Source organism: Oncorhynchus kisutch, linkage group LG19 (genome assembly GCF_002021735.2).
Source record: "Oncorhynchus kisutch isolate 150728-3 linkage group LG19, Okis_V2, whole genome shotgun sequence".
Taxonomy (NCBI): domain Eukaryota; kingdom Metazoa; phylum Chordata; class Actinopteri; order Salmoniformes; family Salmonidae; genus Oncorhynchus; species Oncorhynchus kisutch.
In genome coordinates this window covers 15498484-15525466 of record NC_034192.2, presented here as the reverse complement: position 1 = coordinate 15525466, position 26983 = coordinate 15498484, and the positions used below count along the sequence as shown (strand labels likewise).

The 26983-nt window shown below is 47.4% G+C and overlaps 2 protein-coding genes across 7 annotated transcripts; both read right to left on the bottom strand.

The window, feature by feature from the left end:
• Positions 1-83: 83 nt before the first annotated feature.
• Positions 84-10772, bottom strand: svopl (SVOP-like). Of its 4 annotated transcripts, XM_020452042.2 has the most exons (17): positions 10608-10715; positions 10209-10371; positions 9344-9502; positions 9142-9233; positions 8927-9025; positions 8756-8827; positions 8503-8627; positions 8282-8345; positions 8084-8209; positions 7750-7878; positions 7601-7674; positions 7191-7390; positions 946-1057; positions 725-806; positions 524-613; positions 275-388; positions 84-165 (listed from the first exon to the last, which is right to left on the bottom strand). In XM_020452042.2, exons 3-17 carry the CDS (start codon positions 9495-9497, stop codon positions 154-156), a joined length of 1545 nt encoding a protein of 514 aa, XP_020307631.1. In that variant the 5' UTR covers positions 9498-9502; positions 10209-10371; positions 10608-10715; the 3' UTR covers positions 84-153. The 4 variants fall into 4 exon arrangements, with proteins under 4 accessions (XP_020307631.1, XP_020307632.1, XP_020307633.1 ...); XM_020452043.2 differs by lacking the exon at positions 10209-10371 and having other exon boundaries at positions 9344-9509; positions 10608-10772; XM_020452044.2 differs by lacking the exon at positions 10209-10371 and having other exon boundaries at positions 10608-10760.
• Positions 10773-10979: 207 nt separating this feature from the next.
• Positions 10980-26880, bottom strand: LOC109864637 (UPF0606 protein KIAA1549). 3 transcript variants are annotated; one of them, XM_031797293.1, is made up of 21 exons: positions 26309-26880; positions 25441-25663; positions 22098-23435; positions 21756-21841; positions 21350-21518; positions 20622-20752; positions 20299-20485; positions 19987-20046; positions 19729-19883; positions 19422-19599; positions 19013-19197; positions 18568-18773; positions 18353-18483; positions 16274-16470; positions 15955-16199; positions 15487-15634; positions 15056-15358; positions 14775-14827; positions 14559-14686; positions 14321-14475; positions 10980-14146 (listed from the first exon to the last, which is right to left on the bottom strand). In XM_031797293.1, the coding sequence occupies exons 2-21, from the start codon at positions 25568-25570 to the stop codon at positions 13919-13921; spliced, it is 4413 nt and encodes a 1470-aa protein (XP_031653153.1). In that variant the 5' UTR covers positions 25571-25663; positions 26309-26880; the 3' UTR covers positions 10980-13918. The 3 variants fall into 3 exon arrangements, with proteins under 3 accessions (XP_031653153.1, XP_031653154.1, XP_031653155.1); XM_031797294.1 differs by having other exon boundaries at positions 15158-15358; XM_031797295.1 differs by lacking the exon at positions 25441-25663.
• Positions 26881-26983: the final 103 nt, after the last annotated feature.

Below are 26983 nucleotides of genomic sequence, written 5' to 3'. Positions count from 1 at the left end.
GACTAGTTATTTTCACTCAAGTGTACATGCACACTTTCCGAAATATCAATATCTAGATCATTTAAAACACAAAAAGACAGTGGTCAAAGTAATAGAACTTTTAATGTGTAAATATGCAATGACATGAATGTGTTGAGAATCACATGCACACAGTCAGGAACTTTGCTGTGAAGAGAAGAAAGTGAATCGAATGAAATAAAGTAACAACCATGACTTGTATATCACATACAGAGGATTGTCTTAATGTCACACAATAACACAGACAGTGTCGTACCAGTAGTGCTCGTCCCTTTGTCTCGATAGGCAGTAGAAAGGCTCCAACGGCACAAAGCACACAGGCCACAGTAAATGGCAGCAAAGCTAAAATCACTGAGTGTGACATCAACACCTACAACACACAAAGTCAAACATTAAAACAGACACCCACAGTGAAGGATAAACACTTGTAACACACATTCACATGTTAATACAAACACACACACACACAATCATCAGCCAACATGAACAACACACAGTCACAGACCTGTGCTATGAAGGGGGCGATCATGCCTCCGATGCGGCTGAAAGAAGTGCAGAAACCCATCCCGAGAGAACGCACCGCAGTCGGGTACACCTGAGAGACCCGAAGGAGTCAGACACACACACCGGAGAGAGGTCTGTACAACACATTGTTATACCCTCACAGTAAATCTACGGCTGGAATGTAAAAGTTGTGTCCACATACCTCCGCAGTATAAATATAAACAACATTGAAATTCATGGAGACCAGAGACCTGATCAGGAACAGCAAAATGGTAAAACCAAGCCTGGAAAGAGAGAGAGAGAGAGAGCGAGAGACAGAGAGAGAATCTGATGAACAAAAGTATTGATACTGTATTTGAAATGATTGACAAAATAAAACAGTCAAATGACGACGCCCCCACCCCAAGTGTTTACAGTGCATACATAGTAGAGCAAATGTTGACCAGCATGAAGAACAGAGCTGCCATGAGCTCCAGCAGAACCATGCTCAACTTCCTCCCAAACACGTTCAACAGGAATATATTCAGAGGGATGACTGGAGACAGACAGAGAAAGAGACAGAGAGCAAGCACAAAAATGAATCAGACTTACACACGAATAGTACTATTATTCAGATAGCTAAACAAAAAAAGAGTTAATCTGACCACAACTGTACACACACACATACAGGGTTTCCACTTGACACTGCAGAAATATGTATTTCTACTGGTTGGTTAAATTTACATATCAATAAAGGTGTTAATGCCATTGGTTACGCTTGCAGAGATAGCGAAAGTAAATACCTTCCCGTCTGATATTTACATGCAAGCGGTAGGTCATGTTCCGAAATTCTAAATTCTATTTTCATATTTACAATGTGTACGAGTTCACTATGTCCTGATGTGTGTGTGTGTGATAAACAGTGGGGAGAAGAAGTATTTGATACACTGCCGATTTTGAAGGTTTTCCTACTTACAAAGCATGTAGAGGTCTGTAATTTTTATCATAGGTACACTTCAACTGTGAGATACGGAATCTAAAACAAAAATCCAGAAAATCCAGATTTTTAAGTAATTAATAGGCATTTTATTGCATGACATAAGTATTTGATACATCAGAAAAGCAGAACTTAATATTTGGTACAGAAACCTTTGTTTGCAATTACAGAGATCATACGTTTCCTGTAGTTCTTGACCAGGTTTGCACACACTGCAGCAGGGATTTTGGCCCACTCCTCCATACAGACCTTCTCCAGATCCTTCAGGTTTCGGGGCTGTCACTGGGCAATACGGACTTTCAGCTCCCTCCAAAGATTTTCTATTGGGTTCAGGTCTGGAGACTGGCTAGGCCTTTTTACGGAGCCACTCCTTTAGTTGCCCTGGCTGTGTGTTTCGGGTCGTTGTCATGCTGGAAGACCCAGCCACGACCCATCTTAAATGCTCTTACTGAGGGAAGGAGGTTGTTGGCCAAGATCTCGCGATACATGGCCCCATCCATCCTCCCCTCAATACGGTGCAGTCGTCCTGTCCCCTTTGCAGAAAAGCATCCCCAAAGAATGATGTTTCCACCTCCATGCTTCACGGTTGGGATGGTGTTCTTGGGGTTGTACTCATCCTCCTTCTTCCTCCAAACACGGCGAGTGGAGTTTAGATCAAAAAGCTCTATTTTTGTCTCATCAGACCACATGACCTTCTCCCATTCCTCCTCTGGATCATCCAGATGATCATTGGCAAACTCCAGACGGGCCTGGACATGCACTGGCTTGAGCAGGGGGACCTTGCGTGCGCTGCAGGATTTTAATCCATGACGGCGTAGTGTGTTACTAATGGTTTTCTTTGAGACTGTGGTCCCAGCTCTCTTCAGGTCATTGACCAGTCCTGCCGTGTAGTTCTGGGCTGATCCCTCACCTTCCTCATGATCATTGATGCCCCACGAGGTGAGATCTTGCATGGAGCTCCAGACCGAGGGTGATTGACCGTCATCTTGAACTTCTTCCATTTTCTAATAATTGCGCCAACAGTTGTTGCCTTCTCACCAAGCTGCTTGCCTATTGTCCTGTAGCCCATTCCAGCCTTGTGCAGGTCTACAATTTTATCCCTGATGTCCTTACACAGCTCTCTGCTCTTGGCCATTGTGGAGAGGTTGGAGTCTGTTTGATTGAGTGTGTGGACAGGTGTCTTTTATACAGGTAACGAGTTCAAACAGGTGCAGTTAATACAGGTAATGAGTGGAGAACAGGAGGGCTTCTTAAAGAAAAAAGAACAGGTCTGTGAGAGCCGTAATTCTTACTGGTTGGTAGGTGATCAAATACTTATGTCATGCAATAAAATGCTAATTAATTACTTAAAAATCATACAATGTGATTTTCTGGATTTTTGTCTCTCACAGTTGAAGTCTACCTATGATAAAAATTACAGACCTCTACATGCTTTGTAAGTAGGAAAACCTGCAAAATCGGCAGTGTATCAAATACTTATTCTCCCCAATGTGTGTGTGTGTGTGTGTGTGTGTGTGTGTGTATATGTATATATATATATATAGTGCCTTGCGAAAGTATTCGGCCCCCTTGAACTTTGCGACCTTTTAGGCTTCAAACATAAAGATATAAAACTGTATTTTTTTGTGAAGAATCAACAACAAGTGGGACACAATCATGAAGTGGAACGACATTTATTGGATATTTCAAACTTTTTTTAACAAATCAAAAACTGAAAAATTGGGCGTGCAAAATTATTCAGCCCCCTTAAGTTAATACTTTGTAGCGCCACCTTTTGCTGCGATTACAGCTGTAAGTCGCTTGGGGTATGTCTATCAGTTTTGCACATCGAGAGACTGACATTTTATCCCATTCCTCCTTGGTTGGATGGAGAGCATTTGATTGATTGGATTGAGCATTTGTGAACAGCAGTTTTCAGTTCTTTCCACAGATTCTCGATTGGATTCAGGTCTGGAATTTGACTTGGCCATTCTAACACCTGGATATGTTTATTTTTGAACCATTCCATTGTAGATTTTGCTTTAGATCATTGTCTTGTTGGAAGACAAATCTTCGTCCCAGTCTCAGGTCTTTTGCAGACTCCATCAGGTTTTCTTCCAGAATGGTCCTGTATTTGGCTCCATCCATCTTCCCATCAATTTTAACCATCTTCCCTGTCCCTGCTGAAGAAAAGCAGGCCCAAACCATGATGCTGCCACCACCATGTTTGACAGTGGGGATGGTGTGTTCAGGGTGATGAGCTGTGTTGCTTTTACGCCAAACATAACGTTTTGTTTGCATTGTTGCCAAAAAGTTCAATTTTGGTTTCATCTGACCAGAGCACCTTCTTCCACATGTTTGGTGTGTCTCCCAGGTGGCTTGTGGCAAACTTTAAACAACACTTTTTATGGATATCTTTAAGAAATTGCTTTCTTCTTGCCACTCTTCCATAAAGGCCAGATTTGTGCAATATACGACTGATTGTTGTCCGATGGACAGAGTCTCCCACCTCAGCTGTAGATCTCTGCAGTTCATCTAGAGTGATCATGGGCCTCTTGCCTGCATCTCTGATCAGTCTTCTCCTTGTATGAGCTGAAAGTTTAGAGGGACGGCCAGGTCTTGGTAGATTTGCAGTGGTCTGATACTCCTTCCATTTCAATATTATCGCTTGCACAGTGCTCCTTGGGATGTTTAAAGCTTGGGAAATCTTCTTGTATCCAAATCCGGCTTTAAACTTCTTCACAACAGTATCTCGGACCTGCCTGGTGTGTTCCTTGTTCTTCATGATGCTCTCTGCGCTTTTAACGGACCTCTGAGACTATCACAGTGCAGGTGCATTTCTACGGAGACTTGATTACACACAGGTGGATTGTATTTATCATCATTAGTCATTTAGGTCAACATTGGATCATTCAGAGATCCTCACTGAACATCTGGAAAGAGTTTGCTGCACTGAAAGTAAAGGGGCTGAATAATTTTGCACGCCCAATTTTTCAGTTTTGATTTGTTAAAAAGGTTTGAAATATCCAATAAATGTCGTTCCACTTCATGATTATGTCCCACATGTTGTTGATTCTTCACAAAAAAATACAGTTTTATATCTTTATGTTTGAAGCCTGAAATGTGGCAAAAGGTCGCAAAGTTCAAGGGGGCCGAATACTTTCGCAAGGCACTGTATATACAGTTGAAGTCGGAAGTTTACATACATCTTAGCCAAATACATTTAAACTCAGTTATTCACAATTCCTGACATTTAATCAGAATAAAAAGTCCCTCTCTTAGGTCAGTTAGGATCACCACTTTATTTTAAGAATGTCAAATGTCAGAATAATAGTAGAGAGAATGATTTATTTCAGCTATTATTGCTTTCATCACATTCCCAGTGGGTCAGAAGTTTACCTACACTCAATTAGTATTTGGTAGCATTGCCTTTAAATTGTTTAACTTGGGTCAAATGTTTTGGGTAGCCTTCCCTCACAATAATTTGGGTGAATTTTGTCCCATTCCTCCTGACAGAGCTGGTGTAACTGAGTCAGGTTTGTAGGCCTCCTTGAACACACGCTTTTTCAGTTCTGCCCACAAATGTTCTATAGGATTGAGGTCAGGGCTTTGTGATGGCCACTCCAATACCCTGACTTTGTTGTCCTTAAGCCATTTTGCCACAACTTTGGAAGTACGCTTGGGGTCATTGTCCATTTGGAAGACCCATTTGCGACTAAGCTTTTACTACCTGACTGATGTCTTGAGATGTTGCTTCAATGTATCCACATTATTTTCCACCCTCATGATGCCATCTATTTTGTGAAGTGCACCAGTCCCTCCTGCAGCAAAGCACCCCCACAACATGATGCTGCCACCCCCGAGCTTCACGGTTGGGATTGTGTTCTTCGGCTTGCAAGCCTCCCCCTTTTTCCTCCAAACATAACGATGGTCATTATGGCCAAACAGTTATAATTTTGTTTCATCAGACCAGAGGACATTTCTCCAGAAAGTACAATCTTTGTCCCCATGTGCAGTTGAAAACCGTAGTCTGGCTTTTTATGACAGTTTTGGAGCAGTGTCTTCTTCCTTGCTGAGCGGCCTTTCAGGTTATGTCGATATAGGACTCGTTTTACTGTGGATATAGATACTTTTGTACCCGTTTCCTCCAGCATCTTCACAAGGTCCTTTGCTGTTGTTCTGTGATTGATTTCCATTTTTCGTACAACAGTACGTTAATCTCTACAAGACAGAACGCGTTTCCTTCCTGAGCGGTATGACGGCTGCGTGGTCCCATGGTGTTTTTACTTGCGTACTATTGTTTGTGGTACGTGGTACCTTCAGGCATTTGGAAATGGTTCCCAAGGATGAACCAGACTTGTATTGGTCTATGTGGAGGTCTATTTTGTTTCTGAAGTCTTGGCTGATTTCTTTTGATTTTCCCATGATGTCAAGCAAGGAGGCACTGAGTTTGAAGGTAGGCCTTGAAATACATCCACAGGTACACCTCCAATTGACTCAAATGATGACAATTAGCCTATCAAAAGCTTCTAAAGCAATGACATCATTTTCTGGAATTTTCCAAACTGTTTAAAGGCACAGTCAACTTAGTGTATGTAAACTTTTGACCCACTGGAATTGTGATACAGTGAATTATAAGTGAAATAATCTGTCTGTAAACAATTGCTGGAAAAATGATTTGTGGTATGCACAAAGTACTTTTCGCACAATACATACTACCTCAATAAGTCTGACTAACAGGTGTCTGTATAGAGCCTTGCTACTCTTTTTTCAAATGTCTTTCTACTGTTGTTTTATTTCTTTACTCCCCCCCCCCACACACACACACACCTTTTTTTTGGCACCATTGGTTAGAGCCTGTAAGTAAGCATTTCACTAAGGTTTACACCTGTTGTATTCAGGCGCACGTGACAAATAAACTTTGATTTGAAGTAGATGTCCTAACCGACTTGCCAAAACTAGAAATGTGTGGAGTGGTTGAAAAACAAGTTTTAATGACTCCAACCTAAGTGTATGTAAACTTCCGACTTCAACTGTATATATAGTGCCTGTTAGATATTTGGGACATCCTGGGATGTGCTTTTGTATGTTATTGCTGTTTCAAGAGCGAGTTAGCTAGCATGCTCTAATTGTATGTTATTGCTGTGATAGTTAGCTAGCATGCTCTAATTGTATGTTATTGCTGTGATAGTTAGCTAGCATGCTCTAATTGTATGTTATTGCTGTGATAGTTAGCTAGCATGCTCTAATTGTATGTTATTGCTGTGATAGTTAGCTAGCATGCTCTAATTGTATGTTATTGCTGTGATAGTTAGCTAGCATGCTCTAATTGTATGTTATTGCTGTGATAGTTAGCTAGCATGCTCTAATTGTATGTTATTGCTGTGATAGTTAGCTAGCATGCTCTAATTGTAATGGTTGCATTAGCTCCCTGCTAATTCACAGTTATTTCCATGCTAACAGACGAATCATGCATCTACAGCCATCAACACACTGTTGTCCTGCACATCTAATGTGCTTCCTTAATGTCTATTGTCAGAATAAACACCAAATAACTGGGACCGCAGGATGGGTATTCCTTTCTTTAAAAACAACGCAAGAGAGTTACTAAGAACGATCTGCTACACTGGTACAGAGACCAATCTTCCTGTCTTCACTGGACATGTGTTACACATGCACACCCATAGTTCTCCACCTCCAACCCCTCACTCACGGGCAACCTCCCCTAGACAGCTGATGAGGAGGGTCTGGTAGTCGCTAAAGCCGAAGGGAATGCAGTAGCACAGCCCGTCCTCTGGGTGGCTGTGTTTCTGCTGGTGCTCTGCGTCAGCGTCTGTCACACACAGCAGGTTCTTCTCCAGCAGCTCAGAGCTGCTCAACACAGAGCCATAGTAGGAGAAGGACGCCACAAACCTAGACACACATAAGTCAATAAACAAACACACACACACACACAGTTAGAGCTTCACAGCGCAAAGCTGCAGTAAGAAAAGGACAAACCTAGAGCACACGCATAGATGTTGAAAAATAGAATGTCATTCACCCTTCCACACCACACCGTCCTCACATACTCAAATACAAACAGGGAAGTAGGAGGAGAAGGAAAAGTGTATGGGGCATTACCATGAGTACCACAGTAGTAGGGAGGTCCTCCTGAATGCTGGACTGATCAGGAGGCGCCAACTGCCCCTGTCTTTCTGAAACACATACACCACAGAGACATCAATAAACACACACACACACACACACACACACACACACACACTACTCACCACCACAGGTTCCACGAGGCTCCCTGGTGGCATGGAGGCCTTGTTCATCCTGGCGATACGCTGGAGTGTTTCCACGGCAGCCTGCACGTTCCCTGCTGACACGTTGTAGCGAGCCGACTCCGGGATAAGCTACAGACACATGGGCACGCCAGGAAAGTTAACCAGGATGAGAGTGTCAGAGAGGCTAGTCTCAACACTATTCTGAAGTTGGGGAGTCATGGGGAGAGAAGGGGGGTGGAGGGGATAGAGAAGGAGTAGGGAAGGAGAGTCCCAGAGTGTGAGGGGCGTGTCAAAGAGAGATGCTGCTGAGACTCAGAGGAGGCGGGACTCCTACCTGGAAGAGAAGGAGGAGGATGACACTGGGGATGACGGACAGGCGGATCATCCAACGCCAGCCCAGCGTTGGAACCACAGTCATACCCAGCAGGATGATGAGCATGGAGCCTACCATCCAGAAGATCTAAAGGGGAAGACAAAACTAAAGCTGAAACAACTGTGATGATGATGGCTAAGTGAGGCTATGGTGACTTACTGAGGCGAGAGGTAGCAGGTAGGATCTGTAACTTGCAGGGATAAACTCGGTCTTTAGGACAAACCTAGGAGAAAGGAGAGTGACATCAGTAACAACGTGTCACAGAACAGGGAACTAGGTGTGTCTGTGTGTGTGTTGATGTGTGTGCGTGTGTGTGTGTTGATGTGTGTGTTGATGTGTGTGTTGATGTGTGTGTGTGTGTGTGTGTGTGTCAGTCTTACCCCTGGGAGCACCCAGCCACGCCACAGCCCACCATTAGGCGAAGGAAGATGAACCATCCGTAGGACGGAGAGAAGGAGGTGAGCAGGGAGAAATATGCTGCCCACAAAGAACCTCCAAACACCACCTAGATAGATTGATAGACTGTCAGACACATCTACACATTCACTCCGACACAGATGGTTAAAACCGATAAAAACAGTTTCCGGGAGATTTAATCTTTAGTTCATCACATAAATCTGTAAAGGGACATACCTTCCAGCGTCCATATCTATCGGCCACGTATCCACTCAGCACTCCACACACCATGAACCCTGCAAACACCATCTGAGACAGAGACAGACAGGAAGTTATATCATATACATGTTTAATAGGTACGACCATATATTTAAATGTATCTGCATGCTCATTGGTGTATTTCCTCACCGTGGAGACCAGAGCCACCTCCCAGTCGTCCAGATGCCATTCACAGCGGATCTCAGGAGACACCACGGCCAGCAACATGATCTCCATGGCCTCCGCTATCTACAATAAATACATGCACACTTATATGCTTGTGCACATCCTTTATCAAGAGTCTTTTTCACTTACATACTAACAGACAAATAGACAGACAGCTAGACACACACACAGACACTCACGCTGGCACTGCCCATGATGACGAACAACAGAATATGGAAGCGACCAAAGCCGATGGTCTCCACCGCTTCCTCCACACTGTACGTCTGCGGCTCTGAAACACAAGGTCAAAGTTCAAATCCCACACACTTCGCCCCCACATTATCCATTCCCAGCACATGACCAAACACTCTACCCACTGGGTGGTTTATGAGCGGCACTCACCTTTGACCTCTTGGTGTGGTTTGTTGACCTCTTGGTAAAGGCTGTTGACCTCTTGGTGAGGGTTATTGACCTCCATCTCCACTTCCTCTAGCTGGATGGCACTAACCAGCTGAGTCTTCATGGAGGACCTCCTCTGTCTCCCTACACTGCCCATAGACACTGCAGTCTACACCATTACCATACTATTAATATACAATCTTATGCACAGACAGAGCTATGGATGCAAGGACCCATGAGATCAAAATTATAGCTTTAATAATGTTTTGAGGCTATATAGTTTGTTGTTTGTAAACAATGTAATTGTAAACAGAGTTAAAACAAGCTTATTTTGAGTTCTGAGGGGTTCAGTTGAATTTAGCTCATGAAGCATGTCAAAGTTATTTTGTTTCAGAATCAATTCGTTTTACTGTGCAAAAATAGAAGTAGAAATCGCAAATTGTCCCTTTAATATTATTACATTTAAGATGTCCTGCCAAAAACCTACCACAACATATAAAATCGTCAACTGGCCATAATGTAACATAACCAATAACATTAAGTCTACCTGTCAACTAGCTCTCAAGAACATAAGGGGGCCCAAGCGGCCTTTACAGCTTCCCTCTCTTGGATTCTCAGTTGAACATAATGGACCACAGCTGACTCCATGTTAACTACAACCCCGACACTCTGAAATAACGTTTAGAAACGCTAAAATAAAACTACAAATATTCGGCAAAGTTTTCAATTTAAAAAAAAATATATATACTGAACGTTATCATACATTGAACAGCGCATAGACTTATTATGCGACGTTAACCGCACATCAATAATAATGCACTAAGTAAACTATGCGGTAAATCACAGCACCGCGGGGAATCACTGTTACCTGCTCTTTGTGATGAATTCGCAACTTTATTGAAGAAGGCTATCTTTGTCCTGATGAATAACTTTTCATATATTAGCCATCTTGAGAATCAATGTCAACGCAGAAACTCGGCGAGTTCTTACAACCTTGGGACAGGTAAATCAGGAAGTTGATGACAACACCCCTAAAAAAGTCAGACGATACGTTTTCAGGTTCCGCCTAACGACGTCTGAAACTACATGTGATAATTAGTATTCAAATATTGTAAAAGTTAATAAACAACCCTATTCAACCCTACTCATAAGTAAAATGATCGCGAGAGTTTGCTACTTCCTTTTCTGTCCACGATAAATTATATTCAAACAGGACTACCCAACGAGAATTACAACTTGCCTTGGACATTAATATATTTTAGCCTACCTGGTATTGTTGAGATAGATATCTGCCGGTGTGTGTTGGTGAGAGCAAAGCTACGGGAGAGAGGTTGGGTTGCAGGTTATGGGTTGACAATAGTTTTGAGGCATTATTCAGTCAGGTTTATCCTGTTGTTTCTCCCCCCTCTGTGTGTGTGTGTGTGTGTGTGTGTGTGTGTTGGAAGGGACAGAAGGGTTAGGTATCAGTTATCAGAATTGGGAAGGAGGTGCAAAACTAAACAAAAAGACTTCTGTTCCACAGCTGCACTCACCTGTAAGCCTTAGCCAATCTCGACAACAACAAAAAGGTACCAGCAACTAAAATACTATCATTTTTTTACACTTTTGTAGAGAGAAAAAAGATGAAGACAGCAAAGGCTGAGTTTAAACACATTTCTTTAATGTTTGATATACACATCATTCAGACTCAATACACCACGGGGATGCAGCTCAGGAGGAGAGAGGTACGAAGAGTGGGAAGGTGAGAGAGCTGTAAAAACAGGTATTGGTGGTCCTGCCCGACAACATTGCAGACACATGCCAGACCTCACAACAGCTGGATAGGTGTTTAACATACCAGTTAACCACAACATGTGATTTTTGACTGAGCAGTCGATGACGTGGCATGCGACCATTGGTTGACACAATGCAGTGTCTGTGAATCTAGTCGGGCAGGAACCCCACCCTGGTCTGACATTTAATACACCTGAGCGTCTACTACAAAGACACGCCCCATGGTGTGGCCTATAGATGAGCCCGCCCCAGTCTCAAAGGTAAACAAAACACATACCCTCTGGGGACAGAGTATAGGCATATGATATCAGGGCCAACAACACACCTGCTCCGACACTCTGGAGACACACACAGAGAATCACAGATCTAGAAAACACAGAACTATGAAACGCAGATCTAGAAAACACAGATCTATGAAACATTCATGAGACGCCCGCAGCTACTCAAAGTCCAGAGCTTGAAGTGACAAGAGAATCCTATCTTTTTAGATAGGAATATCAATCAACATCAGTGTGTGTCTGTGCTCCCCATGTCAGTATAGGCTGTGTGAGAGATGCTGTTAGACTGAGGAGACACCAACACACTCCAACCCCCTGTACAGAGGGAGAGAGGGGTCTGTTATTGTAAGTTACTTAGTAGCACCAGGTGAATCGGTTTGTCGTCCGCGCACAGCCTTATTGACATGTACTAGGTCCAATCAGGTCCAATCAGGAAGGTTATAAGTCCCAGCAGATGAAGAGTTCTGAATCAGGATTGGTCCACAGGGAAGATGATGTGTTAGTCCTTCTGTTGGAAGGCTGTCCATATAATTGAGCAATCACATATAAAATAGTTTGACATATTTTACGCTTATATTCATTTTCTTTTATATACTATATTTATTGTTATCAATTTTCATTTAGGTTCAAAAATATTATTAGAAAAGGCAAAACAAGAGAATAACACCAACATACTGTATATTTTCTACTGCTTGATTATTATGATGTGTTATGTGCTTGGATGGATCATGTTCGGATGGCACTTCTCACTCGTGTTACAACTCTTCAGTTGAACTTTTGTTTATTTTTTTCTTCTTATTTTAGCAGCATGCCTGAGAGAAGACAACAATTAACTGTCACATCACTAATAGCGAGCTAGCCGAAGCCTCAAACGTAGTCAACATGCTGTAGATAGCTAGAGCACAGAGCTGTATGGGCATCACCTGCACAAACCCACACATTACCGACCATCGACCAAACCCAATAAGACCACAGAGAAAACAGCCTGAAGCAGAGATGGAAGCCAGCCATGCAGCCATACCACCAGCAGATGGAGACAAAGAGCACTTCATAACCACCACCAAACCCACCAACTACTACAGTATAGTACATGTCGATTTGTCCTAAATAGCATTGTTTCCTAGATCCACCTCCTTCGAGATGGTCACCTTTACATCCATTTGGATAAGAGCTGACCAGGGAAAGGAGATGAAGAAAGGAAGCCATTTGGGGGAAATTAGACATAGTGTTTTTCACTCGCTATAAACCCCCCCATCAAAATCCCCAAATTCAAAAATCACCTTTGCAACACGTTTGTCGATGTTCATACCATTGTATACAATCATTCCTATTCCAATCTTGAATTTCACAAGAGAAACACTATCACAATTTGACAGAGTCAATCATCACCCCAGAAATGCCTTTGTTCTGATGCAGAAGGTCACATTGGTGGTGGATGCGATAGGTTAGCCCCATGTCAAGCCTTTTGACACCTACTGAAAACAGCTATATATATATATATATATATATATATATATATATATATATATATATATATATATATATATATATATATATATATATATTCACATTATATCTGCAAATCCATGGTTTTTCCTTCTTCATTTTTGTGCAGTCAACACATGAACACACGGGCAGGGAGCGACTATGCTACGCGACGTCTCCACTGCGATAAACAACGGTATGATCAGCTCCACGGCAACAGAGCACAAACACAGGGAGAATACAGCCATAGAACATCCAAACAGTATTGGTCTTTTTTCATCTTCTTTTGAACAAAATAAAGGATTTAAAGTATACTTTCAGAGCAATAAAAAATAAATACAATTTCAATACTCCATTGGTCACCCTTGTTAATTCATATTGTGCTCATTTGGGATTTTTATATCTACTAATATTTTCATATACTTTTCATCTGTATATTCAAGTCCCCCGTGCCCAAAGTATACTATACTCCAAATCTCTCTACAGTGCAAGACCTCACCAATATGGCTGATGAATGGAGAAGACCTCACCAATATGGCTGATGAATGGAGAAGACCTCACCAATATGGCTGATGATGAATGTGTGTTGAAGGCAATGCGTGGTTAACTTAATGACAGGAGACATTGGGCTGAGGCTTAGCACCACATACAGGAGGTCAGGAAGGGCAGAGACGGCCCCACTCAAGGAAGCATTTCTATGGAACTGAAGAAAACAAACTCGATCCTCCTGTCCAGTGGAAACACTGTGCTGTTGAACGTGTAACCTTTACAGAGAGAAGAACCCTGTAAAGAACCGTGATGTTATTATTGTAGGGAAATCGTATCTGTTACAGACTGGTTCAGTCTTGTTCAGACCAGCTTATGAATAGTAGTATGAGCCTCTTTACACCAGTTTAGGGAAAGTGGTTCTGACTGTTTCAAACTAGTTTGGGGTAGTGGTTCCGGTCAATCCATACTTGCTTAGGATGAGTAGTTCAAACTGGTTCGGACCAGTTTAGAGTCAGTAGTTTTGACCAGTTAAGGGGTAGGGGCTCACACTGGTCTAGGAGTAACTGCTGGCCACAGCAACCTGTTTCTGGGCGAGCCGTCGTAGCTCCTCCCTGATGGCCTTGATGAGGGAGGCGGAGCTTTGGGCTGAGGGGGAGGACTCGTCTAGGGGGAACTCTGGAGTGGGAGGGGCCAGGAGCATTGGGGGGACAGAATGGTCTCCCAGAGAGGAGCTGGGCATCTGAAACACACCGGAGGAGGAGAACTCAGGGAACGACAGCACCTAAAGAGAGGGAGATAGATTCGAGACAGGGGTAAGAGCGAGAGAGATCAAATTACTTCTCTGGAAACTAGATGACTCCTCTGGAAAACAAATGTTTCTCTTCATCTCTGACATATGGTCCGCCCAGTACAGTCTCATGCTGTCCCTGTTGGTCATCATGTAGTCTGGACTCACAGTCTCCCTGCTGGCTCCGGGTCTGGAGAGGTCCTGGTCTAAAGGCTGCTGGTTCCAGCTGGAGCCTGTTGGCCCAGAGACGCTGCGGCCCACCCCAGGGTACGCACTGATCCGGCTCGACAAGCCCACCTGAGTCAGGTGATGCAGCTGAGCACCTGAGAACACAAACACACCATATGTAACTAATCATTAGCTACACACATTAATCCCAATTAACACACACCCATGGTGCCCTTACCTGTGCTTCCCCCAACAGGCCGAGGTCTGGAGGAGGAGGGGGGCTCTTCATACTGCCCCCTGTTGGCGTAAACAGAATCCTGCAACTGCTCCTCTTCAGTAACATAGGCCCCTGAACCCAGGCCCTGCCTGAAACACACACATACACCAGATTTTAGAAATGCTGACATTCACCGAATGTACTTCAGCTTGGGTAGTATAGTAACATCTGTCTCACCTCTGCGACAGGCCTTGTATTGACGAGGGAGACATCCCCAACTCCGCATACCTCTGGACAGGAAGAGGGGAGAGAACATATATATATATATATACACATACATACATACATACACACACACATATATATACACAGAGAGAGAGAGAGAGAGAGAGAGAGGAGAAACATGTAGATGCAAAGTAGTAAAGAGGGAGAGAGAGAAGCTGAGAGGTTGAGAGAGACAGCACGATTCATACTTCACAGAAGAGACCCTGGGAATACACACAAACACACACTCTTACCGCAGAGAAGGGGCTGTGTGTGGGGGCTGCGGGGTAGGAGCCCCACTGGCGTGATGGGTGTGTCTGTGGGGAGGGAGAGGGGCTTGGCAGGGCGGGGCTGACCTGCGTGACCCCGACACTGACGCTGCCCTGGGAGGAGGGCGACACCAGGGCGAAGGCATCGTCCAATAGGGAGTGCATCTGTTGCCGCGCCTCCTCGATGGACGGCTGGGGGGGCACATAGGGGGGCGGGGGAGGGGCGTGGTCAAACACCTCGTCGTTAGGGGAGGGGCTGCCGTGGTCTGGAGGTAGGTCTGGGTCAGACTGGAGGAGAGAGAAGAGGAGGAAGTGTGAGTGAGCATGTATATGGTGTGTGTGTGGCCTACATGGTGAGACACACATACTATGCGCACCTACACACACACAGTATGCGCATAGTATGTGTGTCTCACCATGTAGGCCACATTGTTGAGTCCAGGGTATTTCCTGTAGGTGGCGCTGTTGTCTGTGAGCAGGCGGTCTCTGTCCGTCAGTCTGTCTGTGTCTGGCAGACTGCCGTTCCCCTGCTGCCTCCGCCGGCCCCGAGGAGAGCGCCTCCCCCTGGCAGGGCAGGGAAAGACATCGGCACAGATTAGTCACAGACACATTCATACAACGGAGTCACACAGAACCATCTAATTCAGTCACAGACACTAATACAGATCGGTCACACATATTCAGCGTAACTATTCATTGGGATCTACAGGGAAACCGTGTTCAAGGGATGCAAATATCTTCTATCTAGAGGTCTATGCAGAAGAACGAAAAGGAGAATCTTGATACAAAGAATGAAAACCACCTGATGCTAGTGGGAGGTATTTATGAAACAAGTTGACCATGGAGGAAAGACGAAGAATTTTGAGTATGTACGACCATCTCACCTCTTCCTAGATTCCCCTGGGGTGGGGGGCGAGGGGTGGTCGGGGTGCAAGATGCTGTCCATGTGGTCATGGGCTGAGCTGTAGAGGCGCTGGGGACACCCTCCCTGCCCCGCCTCCTCCTGCGCCTGCCCGAAGGCATCCAGGATGTCATCCATAGAGGGGAACTCACACTGGCCCCGCCTCTTAGCCCGCTGACGCAGCTTGTTCCTGTGGTGCTCGATCTCAGACTTATGTCTCAGAGCCACCTAGATAAACGCACACACCAAGGTGTTAAGGAGTTTTAAGGTGTGTGTGTGTGTGTAATAGTGTGTATTCTCACCTCTGCGCTGACCCTCTCTGTGATGGTGGGGCTGTGTGAGCGTTGTGGTGGGCTGGGCCGGGGCTGCATGGCAATCAGCTGGACCTTGTTGGCCTGGCGACCCCTTCCGTCAGACGAGCCTCGGGACAGACGGTCCACGTGGTCAAATATGGAGGAAGAGGAGAGCAGCTCATCTGGACCAGTGCCTGCGGGAGGGACTGGGGGGCGGGAAAGAGGAGAGAGGGGAGAGAGGGAGAGGAGGCGAGAGGGAGAGGGGAGAGAGGGAGAGAGGGAGAAAGAGAGGGGAGGGGGAGAGAGGGGAGAGGCGAGAGGGGGAGAGAGGGGAGAGAGGGAGAGGAAAGAGGGGAGAGGGGAGGGGGAGAGAGGGAGAGGAGAGAGAGGAGAGGGGAGGGGAGAGAGGGGAGGGGGAGAGAGGGAGAGGAGAGAGGGAGAAAGAGAGAGGGAGAGGAGAGAGGGGAGGGGGAGAGAGGGAGAGGAGAGAGGGGAGGGGAGAGAGGGAGAGGAGAGAGGGGAGGGGGAGAGAGGGAGAGGAGAGAGGGGAGGGGGAGAGAGGGAGAGGAGAGAGGGGAGAGAGGGAGAGAGAGGGAGAGGAGAGAGGGAAAAAGAGAGTAAGGTAAACTGTAGTAATATTGTAGCACTAAACTGGGTTCTTCCTGGCAAGCTGCAGCTTTACTGAACCACTCAACATAAAGCGAGGACGTTCCCATCTTATTCCTCCCTATGATCCAGGCCAGAACAAAAAGAAAGGAGGCCAGAGAGAGAGAGAGAGAGAGAGACAGAGAGAGAGAGAGAGAGAGACACAGAGAGAGAGGGAGGGGGCAGGAAGCATTATCACTTGGTGATCAGGGAGAGCGATTCAGGACATGTTCACATTGCAAGCTTTTTCCTCCCCTCTGTTTCTGCTCCCTCCCCCTCCTCCACTCGCTCTCCATCCTGCGTGCTTCCCCGCTCCCTCCCCCTCCTCCTCCACTCGCTCTCCATCCTGCGTGCTTCCCCGCTCCCTCCCCCTCCTCCTCCACTCGCTCTCCATCCTGCGTGCTTCCCCGCTCCCTCCCCCTCCTCCACTCGCTCTCCATCCTGCGTGCTTCCCCGCTCCCTCCCCCTCCTCCACTCGCTCTCCATCCTGCGTGCTTCCCCGCTCCCTCCCCCTCCTCCACTCGCTCTCCATCCTGCGTGCTTCCCCGCTCCCTCCCCCTCCTCCACTCGCTCTCCATCCTGCGTGCTTCCCCGCTCCCTCCCCCTCCTCCACTCGCTCTCCATCCTGCGTGCTTCCCCGCTTCCTCCCCCTCCTCCACTCGCTCTCCATCCTGCGTGCTTCACCGCTCCCTCCTCCACTCGCTCTCCATCCTGCGTGCTTCCCCGCTCCCTCCCCCTCCTCCACTCGCTCTCCATCCTGCGTGCTTCCCCGCTCCCTCCCCCTCCTCCACTCGCTCTCCATCCTGCGTGCTTCCCCGCTCCCTCCCCCTCCTCCACTCGCTCTCCATCCTGTGTGCTTCCCCGCTCCCTCCCCCTCCTCCACTCGCTCTCCATCCTGCGTGCTTCCCCGCTCCCTCCCCCTCCTCCACTCGCTCTCCATCCTGCGTGCTTCCCCGCTCCCTCCCCCTCCTCCACTCGCTCTCCATCCTGCGTGTTTCCCCGCTCCCTCCCCCTCCTCCACTCGCTCTCCATCCTGCGTGCTTCCCCGCTCCCTCCCCCTCCTCCACTCGCTCTCCATCCTGCGTGCTTCCCCGCTCCCTCCCCCTACCTCTTTCTCGCTCTCCCTCTCTTTTTCTCTCTGATGCATCTCCTTTAATCAGTTGTTCTCCTGCTGATTCAGCGCATAGCTCTCTCTAGGACACACGCACGTACGTACACGCACATTCACACACACAAATATTCACACAATCTCTCCCTCTACCACTTATTCTCCTCTGTGTTTCAGCATGGCCATTGTAGATAGAATAGTATACATGTAGAGATGACCTGATTCCTCATTGTGATCTACCTGACAAAGAATCCAGTTTGTTCTATTATGGTACATTTCTATCAGAATGTTCTGAATAAGGCCTCAGGGTAAAGAGAAAGGGGCGTGTCTCTTGCCATTCTTGGGCGTTTTGTTTCGGTGCGGTTTCCCCTCGTGGGGCGTGCCCACATGTCTGGTGGTCTCCTCTGCAGACTCCCTGCCACTCGATTGGTCGCTACCTAATGAGTCACCATCTGACGGGGACAGTCTAGCCAATCAGAGAAAAACAGCGGTTAGTATGGGGTTGTGGATTAGTGTGGATGTATCCCTGCGTGTGGATGTGTTTACCAACCTCCCCCTACGGCGGTTAGCGCGGGCCGCCTTGGTGGAGGAGCCCTTGGATTTGGGAGTGTTGAGATCCCCTCCCTCAGAGGGGGTGGACTCTTTGATGGGCATAGGGAGGGCACCAGGCTCCTGGATCACCATGATGTCATCCTTACTGTGCTGCCCCAGGTGGAGCTTGGCGAAGTCAAACCCTTTCACACTGGAAGCCTGCAGCTGGAGAGAGAGAGGGGGGGGGGGGGGGGGGGTATAGAAAGGGAGACAGAAAGAGGGGAGAAAGAGAGATGGGGAGAAAAGGGTGGAACAAGTAGAGATCCAAGCACATCAAGACCTGTATGTATGCATGACTACAGCCGTATGCCCTTCTTATTTTGATGCAATTCCGGTCAGATAACAAATCCAGTCCCTCATCTAGATCGACCCTCGACCCCTAACCCTTCACCCCTGCCCCTGACCTTCTGTCTCTGCTGGATGGTGTTGATGGCGTCAGGCTGGAACTCCAGCTTCTCAGAGCCGCACAGTTTCCAGTAGAGGATGATGATGATGAAGATAGCCAGCAGGACAGGCACCACCACCCCCACAATCAGCCAGACACTGCTGCTCTGAGTCTCAGACGGGGGCACCGTCAGAGTCTCCACAGCTACAGAAGACAAGTACAGTATGTACATATACAATCAGCTTACACTTTTATCTAAGCAATATGCTACTGTACATTAGGAAATGAGTGCAGCCAACCTGCATGGGCTTACGTTGCGAATCACTGGATGCTACTTATCGAAATCCCACATACACAAGTGCACATGCGGCCACCCGCTGGTGCACGGACACACACTCGCACACGCACGCTCGCATGCATAGACTCACGCTGGGCAAGGGGTCTCTGGACGCGGTGCCCCAGTACGATGGCAGCCCGTTGCAGCTCCAGGCGGTTGAGGGTGGCAGCGGTGGCATCTGCAGGGACTCTCTCCCCCTCTGGTCCCTCCACGAAATACACCACTTCCAGAGAACGCCCTGAACCTGCCAGCCTCGACACACGCACCACCTGGAGATAACGCTGTGGAGTCAGAGTGTGTGTGTGTAGTGTGTGGGGGGAGTACAGCATGTGCATGTGGTAAGGATGCTACAAACAGCACCCGTAGTGGGTGCGAGAGTGGATAAGTGTGTTGAGTACCTGTAAACTGTTGTTGCCCACGGCCGTGGATCTTTTCCAGCGGGGTCGTTGACTCCCGTCCCCCAGCCCCTCCTCCAGCAGCAGGGCCAGACGGCGCTCCAGACGAGCCTTGAAGCTCCGCTCAGTCACCGTCTGCTCCTGGACACCCAGTAACACTGCAATACACACACTCAACACTAATGCACTTCTCAAAAACGGCCGTTGTGACTGCAACACATGCATGCAGCTCTAGCGCGGTAATTCTCTCCACATTCGTACCGGTGCGGACCCAGGAGGAGCGTAGATGGTGAGAAACGTTCAGCTCGGGGTAGTAGAAGGCTGGAGAGACAAACACAGGACAGCAGGTTACTTCACTGATGTCCGTGGGGCACGCAACTCATTTAGAATGGGTATGTGTGGAAGTACAGTACATGCATATGGTCAGGATGCTATAAACGGCACCCAGGTGTGAGAGTGTATAAGTGTGTGCACATGCATGTGTGGGATAGTAACTGGTGTATAGATGGGGTGTGCGTGTAGTGTCAGTGAGGGGTAGATGAGATGTGTGTGTGTGGTGTGTGTGAGACTTACGTTCAGCGATCTGCAGCGCGGGGAAGCCCAGGTAGAAGCTGAACTCCACCGTGCTTAGGTGTCTCAGGTGACCGCTGACCTCTGACCCCAACAGGTAGCCCCGCCCATCACGCAACGCAAACGTGATGTCCACCGGAACCTTCTGGTCACCCTGCGGCTTGGCCTGACCCATGGTGATGTTCAAAAGCTGGAGGTAAACACACACACACACACACGCTACAGATTAACAACCTTTTTGATTGATCTGAATCGCTTTCCTCAGCTCCGCTGAACCTACCCAAGTAAATGGCTAGTGCACACACCTTCACGGCTACAACTCTTACCTGTACAGTAACGTTGCCAAATTCATGTGCACGTCTGCGTGTCTCTGTGTAGGCCATCAGCAGTCCTCTCTCCACTCGCTCACTGAAGTTACACACACGCACATCCACGTGACCGGGCACAAACTGCAGCACTAGAAAACACACACATTCTAGATTATCACACTGACAGTACACACACATTGTACAATGCAGCACTAAAACACACACACAAGTGATGGGAAGTTTGGCTCAGAACTTTGACTCGTTCAGTCAAAAGAACAAATCTTTCGACTAATTCAGTTCATTTGAGTTAGTAATGCCCAGAGCATGCAGGACCGCCTACCAGCCAACGATGAACTGAAAACTCAAGTCATGATTCTACAAGCCTCTAGTTCACCATAGCTTATTGGAGCTGCATTTTGTGACAGTTTAAATCAAACTTTTACAAGTCTATGTCTATTTTGTAGATTGCTAGGCATACGACTCCTGGGGGAATGCATTGCTTGACTGCCATGAGCACAATATCATTATAGGGCTCATTGCGACCAGCAGGTCAAACGAATGATGTAAATGAACGACTCACTCAATCTCTTTCACTTCTGAGTGACACGTTCATTTTAGTCGTTCGTTTGATCTGCTGGTCTCAATGAGTCCTATAGCAGGATTGATTCATACATATATATATATATATGAGCGTGCGAGAGAGAGAGAGAGAGAGAGAGAGAGAGAGAGGAGAGAGAGGTTCCTACCAGAGTGTATCTGGTACTTATGATCAGGTATGCCGTAGAGAGGTGAGACAGTGGGGAACAAGGAGGAGCTTCGTGTTGATTGGCGCAGAGCGTTGACGACAGACATGGCGGTGAAGATCAGAGGTCCCGCCACAACACGGAACGCAAGGCTAGACGGAGTTCTCAGGAACTGGCAGAAGGAGAGAGAGGAGGGGGGGAGAAGAGAAGAGAGCAGAGGGAGAGAGTGGAGGAGAGGAGGTTGGGAGGGAGAAGAGAGCAGAGGGAGAGAGTGGAGAAGGAAGCCAGGCATGATTGGCTTTCAAGACATTTGTGAAGGGCAAATTTGCACATTCCTGCAATGCATCTCATGATTACAATCATGCTCTTTCCCCAAAGCTTTCCCAGTGAGTATTGATAGAAGGCCTACCTGCAACTCCACTGAGCGGTTGAATTCCCTCTTCAAGATGTCCCTGACCTGGCCAAAGCCCACAGTGGAGCCAGACTTCGGCAGGACTAGGAAGAGACAGGTTTAACCTCAAACAACCTGAATTCAACTATTGCCAATGCATTCCCTGAAAACACACTCCTAAGCTATATGTTAACCAAGGGATGTGCTCCTTTTAAAACAGGTGACCATGAGATCCCAGCACAACACAATTGACAGGCCAGAACAGTGCAATGCATCCCCATCTACAATATTGGCATACAATTGCCACTCATATGTACCTCCATCTCTAGTCTACTTTGAGTTCTACTGGTGTTGTCTTACCCACTCTGACCAGGTACATGTCAGGCTTGGTGACGTTACACAGATACTGGCGTCCTGGAGGGGCTGGGGGAGTCCGGGTGATGCTTGCCAGGGTACCAGGGGTTGTCGTGGTAACAGTGGTTGCCTTGGTAGTGGTCGTCGGTCGGTTGCTGGGGACCTCGGTCACAGGTGGTGGTGGTGGTGGTGGTTTTATGGGTTCCCTCCCCGGAGGTCGCAGCATGGGGGGTCGAGCCAGGCTGGTGGTGTTAGATGGGGGCAGTGGAGGGTGTCTGCCAGGGGTAGCTGGGGGGACTCTGGGCCGCGGAACAGGAGGCTGAGGGGGTACTCTGGAGGTGGGTCTAACTCCAGGGGTGGAGGTACCCTGACCCTCCCAGAGAGTGGGTGAGAGGGTCAGGGGAGGGGTGGGACCTGCTGAGGGGACAAGAGGGTGCTTGTGGTCCCGGGCAGGAGGGGGCCCTGGGCTAGGGGAGGGGGATGGGGGCTGAGTGTGTATGTGTGTTTTTGTGGTAGTGGTGGGTGTGATGCCAAGTTTGGGGGTGGTCTTTGGGGGTGGGATGACAATTTCTCTATCTCTGTCTCTTTCTCCATCTCGATCCCTCTCCCTTTCCCTGTCTCTCTCCCGTTCTCGCTGCCTTTCCCTGTCTCTCTCCCATTCTCGCTGCCTTTCCCTCTCTCTCTCCCGTTCCCTCTCCTCGTCTCTCTCTCTGGCCAGCAGATTAGTGTAGTACTCCAGACTGTTCATATCCGGCAGCAGCAGCTCCGTGGGCTCCAGAGGAAAAATGTCCCCCAGGTCATAGTCTTCTTCATCCCAGTGAGGGTATCCCTCAGGCTGGGCAGGGTGAGTGAAGGGGAGACCCTCCCGGAGGGGGGAGGTGGGGGACGTATAGGGTCGGAGGAGGCTGGAGGACAGGGGCAGGGTTGGGCGGGAGGGGAAGGAGGTGTCATAGGAGGCCCCGTCGTCAGGGTCGTAGGTGTGACTGGGTAAGGGTGTGGCCAGGGCCAGTTCCTCCCCCTCTGGGCCCATGAAGGAGAGCGTTTCCAGGTAGTCACCGGACCCCCAGGCCTCCTCTAGGGAGGGGGCGTGTTCCCAGGGCGGGGGCGGGGTGAGGGTGGGCTGGCTGTGGGGGGGCAGAGGAGGGGGGTGGCTGGGGGACAGCAGGTCCGGGGGTCTCAGGAGGAGATGTATGCCCTGAGCTTCATCGTCCACTGAGGCAGCGTCAGTGTTACCATGGGGACTAGTGTCTTTGGGTGGGGTGGCGCCTGGCCATCTGGAAGAGGGTGACGATGAGGACCGCGATGACGACCGCTTTGCTGTTGTTCCGTTGGAGTCCACACCGCCTGTGGAGAGATAAACTACCGTCACAACACGTGTGACTGTCCAGGCCAGAATGGCCCATAGTGCAGGAGCCTCTCCTGTTTCTGTAGCGCGAGGCAGCTTGATGTACAATTACACACCCTGGACAGGACGCTCATTTTTCGCAGGGCCGTGTGCATGGTTAAAATTAATGTATGAACACAGCAGACTGAGCAGAATCCCTGCTGGTGGCTGAGAGACCTAGTTAAAGCTTAGCTCCATCTAGAGAATACAATGAGCAGAGGATAGAGGCCAGCACTGAGCTCTCTCTCTCACACACACACACACACACAGAGAGAGAGTCGACCCTAGACTTTTAGGCGCCCTAAGCGAGATTTGCTTGTGTGACTTCTATCTCATGGGCAAAACATCTGTGTCTCCCCCTCTTGGCTTATAACAAATTTTAAAAAGTAATGCAATTTTACACATTTTGTCATGGGGCAGAGAGAAATTTTGTAGTTTTAAAATCCGATTTCCTGCAATTTATACACATTTTCCTAAAAGGTGAATTTTCTGTTTTAATGCCAATTTCCAGCAATTCCACATATTTTTCCATATGACTTAAGCCATGTTAATACAATATCTGGGTGAGTGACTAACAAATCAATGGGGGCCCCCTGGAGGTCAGGGCCCCTGGGCACGTGCCCTGCATGATTACTACATACAATTTTTAGATAGCTGGCTAAAATGTTAGCCGACATGTGATAATTGAGTGACTGACATAAGAGGAAAACTGCTGATGCAGTACCAAATTTCAAAATGCCACCTTGTGTATTCTATCATTCTAACTCTCAGCACTAAGTTGAAACCCCGACTGTCGCTTATTTGGAGGGTCGGCCCTGCGCACACAATCGTCACTCAACAGGACACTGAGGAATCTTACACACACACATAGGCATTGAAAAACACCCAGTGCCACAGTGCATTTATCATGATTTTATGCACAATATACTGTATCACAATACAGATTTATCACAGTACAGATGTATGATAATCACTCTGGGATAGTTACCTTGACTCAATCTCCTAGCTCTCCCTGCTCCTCCATCCCCTCCCTCTCCCACACACACACACACACACACACAGCAGTATAGTAAGTTACATTATGGCGAGGACCCTGCCTCCTCCTCCTAGCCTTGACTAGGCTCTGCCGTGCATTGCGGCAGCATCACGTGCTGTGTGGCGGCAAGCTCATTGGTATGCTGCAGACACGGCACACAACTCAGAGGCGTCCCAGCCAACAGCAGGATCAAATCGCACGCACGCATTACATTGATACAGAGAGAGAGTTAGTGATGGAGAGAGCAGAAAAAAAATACAGAGAAACAGAATTAGAGAGGGGAAGAGTAATCGAGAGAGAGAGGAGAAAGAAAGAGAACGAGACCGCAGGAATGAAGATGGGTGAGAGAAAAGACTTGTGTTTCTAAGAATAGCATGCAGCACCCTACGGCCGATCCACATGGCTGTGATGACAATGATCCAATCAGCAGTGCTAAACATCCTTCATCACCGGGCAGCAGTCCGTCTGCCCCTGTCGCACAGCCACCCACAGATTTCTTTATTTTAAGTCAGGATATATTTTGACTTTGAGGGGTGCTTGTATGCGCCGTGTGTGTGTGTGTGTGATGCCTCAAGGCCGGTGAGTGGGACAGACTGAGGGATGACTGTGTGTGTAGGCATCCACTGTCCATCTGTCCCCGACGACATAACCGAGTCACAGAGATGGAGGAGGATGAATGGACAGAGTTAAAAGGATGGAAAGACACTAGGTGACGAGATGGGGGTGAATATGGAAGTTGGTGCATTCAGCACCAAGGCCAGCTCCAAAAGTCAATGGCAAGTCAAATACTGGGAAAGTCAAATGAAAGTCAAAAACTGGCCCTGTCTCAGTGTACCTTGATGAAACCAGGTGTGAACAGTAGTTCTTATCATTCGGACTCAAAGCTATCAGCCATCCATGACTATGAGGGTAAGACAAATGTCACGTACCTGCAACAGGTGAGCTTGACATCGTCATGGACACCAGCAACGATGCTACCAGCAGGTGCGCGCAATTAGTGCGCAGGCCCTGAGAGACTCCGGGGCACATCCTCGAACACGCGTTCATCAGAATCTTCATGGCACGCTAGTTGTCACATCACACACGTGCGATGCCATCTCTCCTCAATAGCATCATCACTGCATGCTTTCAGGCGACCCTATATGCAAATATCTAATAATACAAATCTATTGAGATAAAGGCCTAATAATACCAATATCTTCATTGTATAGATACAATTTGGGTTAATGGGTTAATGCCTATTTTTAACTAGGCTACTAAAGCAACAGACGCCTTACCAGTGTCCTGACACATTTGATAGCTGGCTGACCCCATTATTGGGAGGCTTATACTAGGCCACGGCTGCCAACAAACATCATGCATCTCACACATCCGACGGCCTCCGTGCAGTTCCTTTATTTATTAGGTCTATTTGAGATAGCCAACGGATTTAGTTGTATCATAATTAACCTATAATACTGTCGGACATGACAATTCCAAACGTATTATCCTATCTTCATCATTAGGCTACCTCGTCTAACGGACATTCTTACAGTTTCCCACAGTATGCCTACACTTTCGCAGCAATAGACAAATTGATACATTTCTGTGATAAAAAGGGCGAGCTGTTAATAGCTCAAATTCGGAAGTCTTTTTTAGACTGAATGCTGACAATCGGCTGATAATGTTAAACCAACCTAAGTGTAACTGAAAGAAAATAAAAAAGCCTAATCAAAATATCTCAAACACACAGTTAGCATTCGGCGCATTTCTTTCTTTCCATAGCCTATTTTTTCACAGCGATGTGATGGAGCCTACCTGCCATCCAGGAGATGCGGTACAGGCGCGTCACGCCTCTCCCAGGCCCATGCAGCCACGCGCTCCCCGGCAAGGAGAGAACGAACACAATTACTATATTGCAAAATGCAGAAACTGAAAACCCGTTTTTTCCGTTAGATAAATAACTCCCAATGTCGCCAGTAATGACTGAATCTGTTCGCGGCCGAGCACTTGAACGTAAGCCGCGCCGTGTTCATCTCCCGGTGAAACGTCACACGCTCATTATTGGAAAACCTGAGATTCTGGACACGTCTCAGTATCATACTGTCCGCCTCAAATAGGAATATATCATAACGCCTCTAATTTTGTCCATAATACCCGAAAATGACATTCGATTCCACACACAAATCATGAGCACGCTATAATTCGGTTTATTATTGGGAGGCGCGCATCGCTTAGATGGTTTTGCAGCAGAGCGTTCTCTGCAACACTCCAGCATTCCTCAAATGCGTGTGCCAACATACCTGGTCATTGGCTTGGAGAATAGCACTCAAAATACCGGTTAACTTGTCCTGCTTGGTGCAAGGCATAGGCCCTTGTGAGTCATGGATCATGTAGAATATTAGGGCCAAATGATCTTCAAAATAAGGTTTCTGTGTAATTAATTATGATAAAGATGGGGATACATGCAAATGATAGTTTGGGTCTTGAATA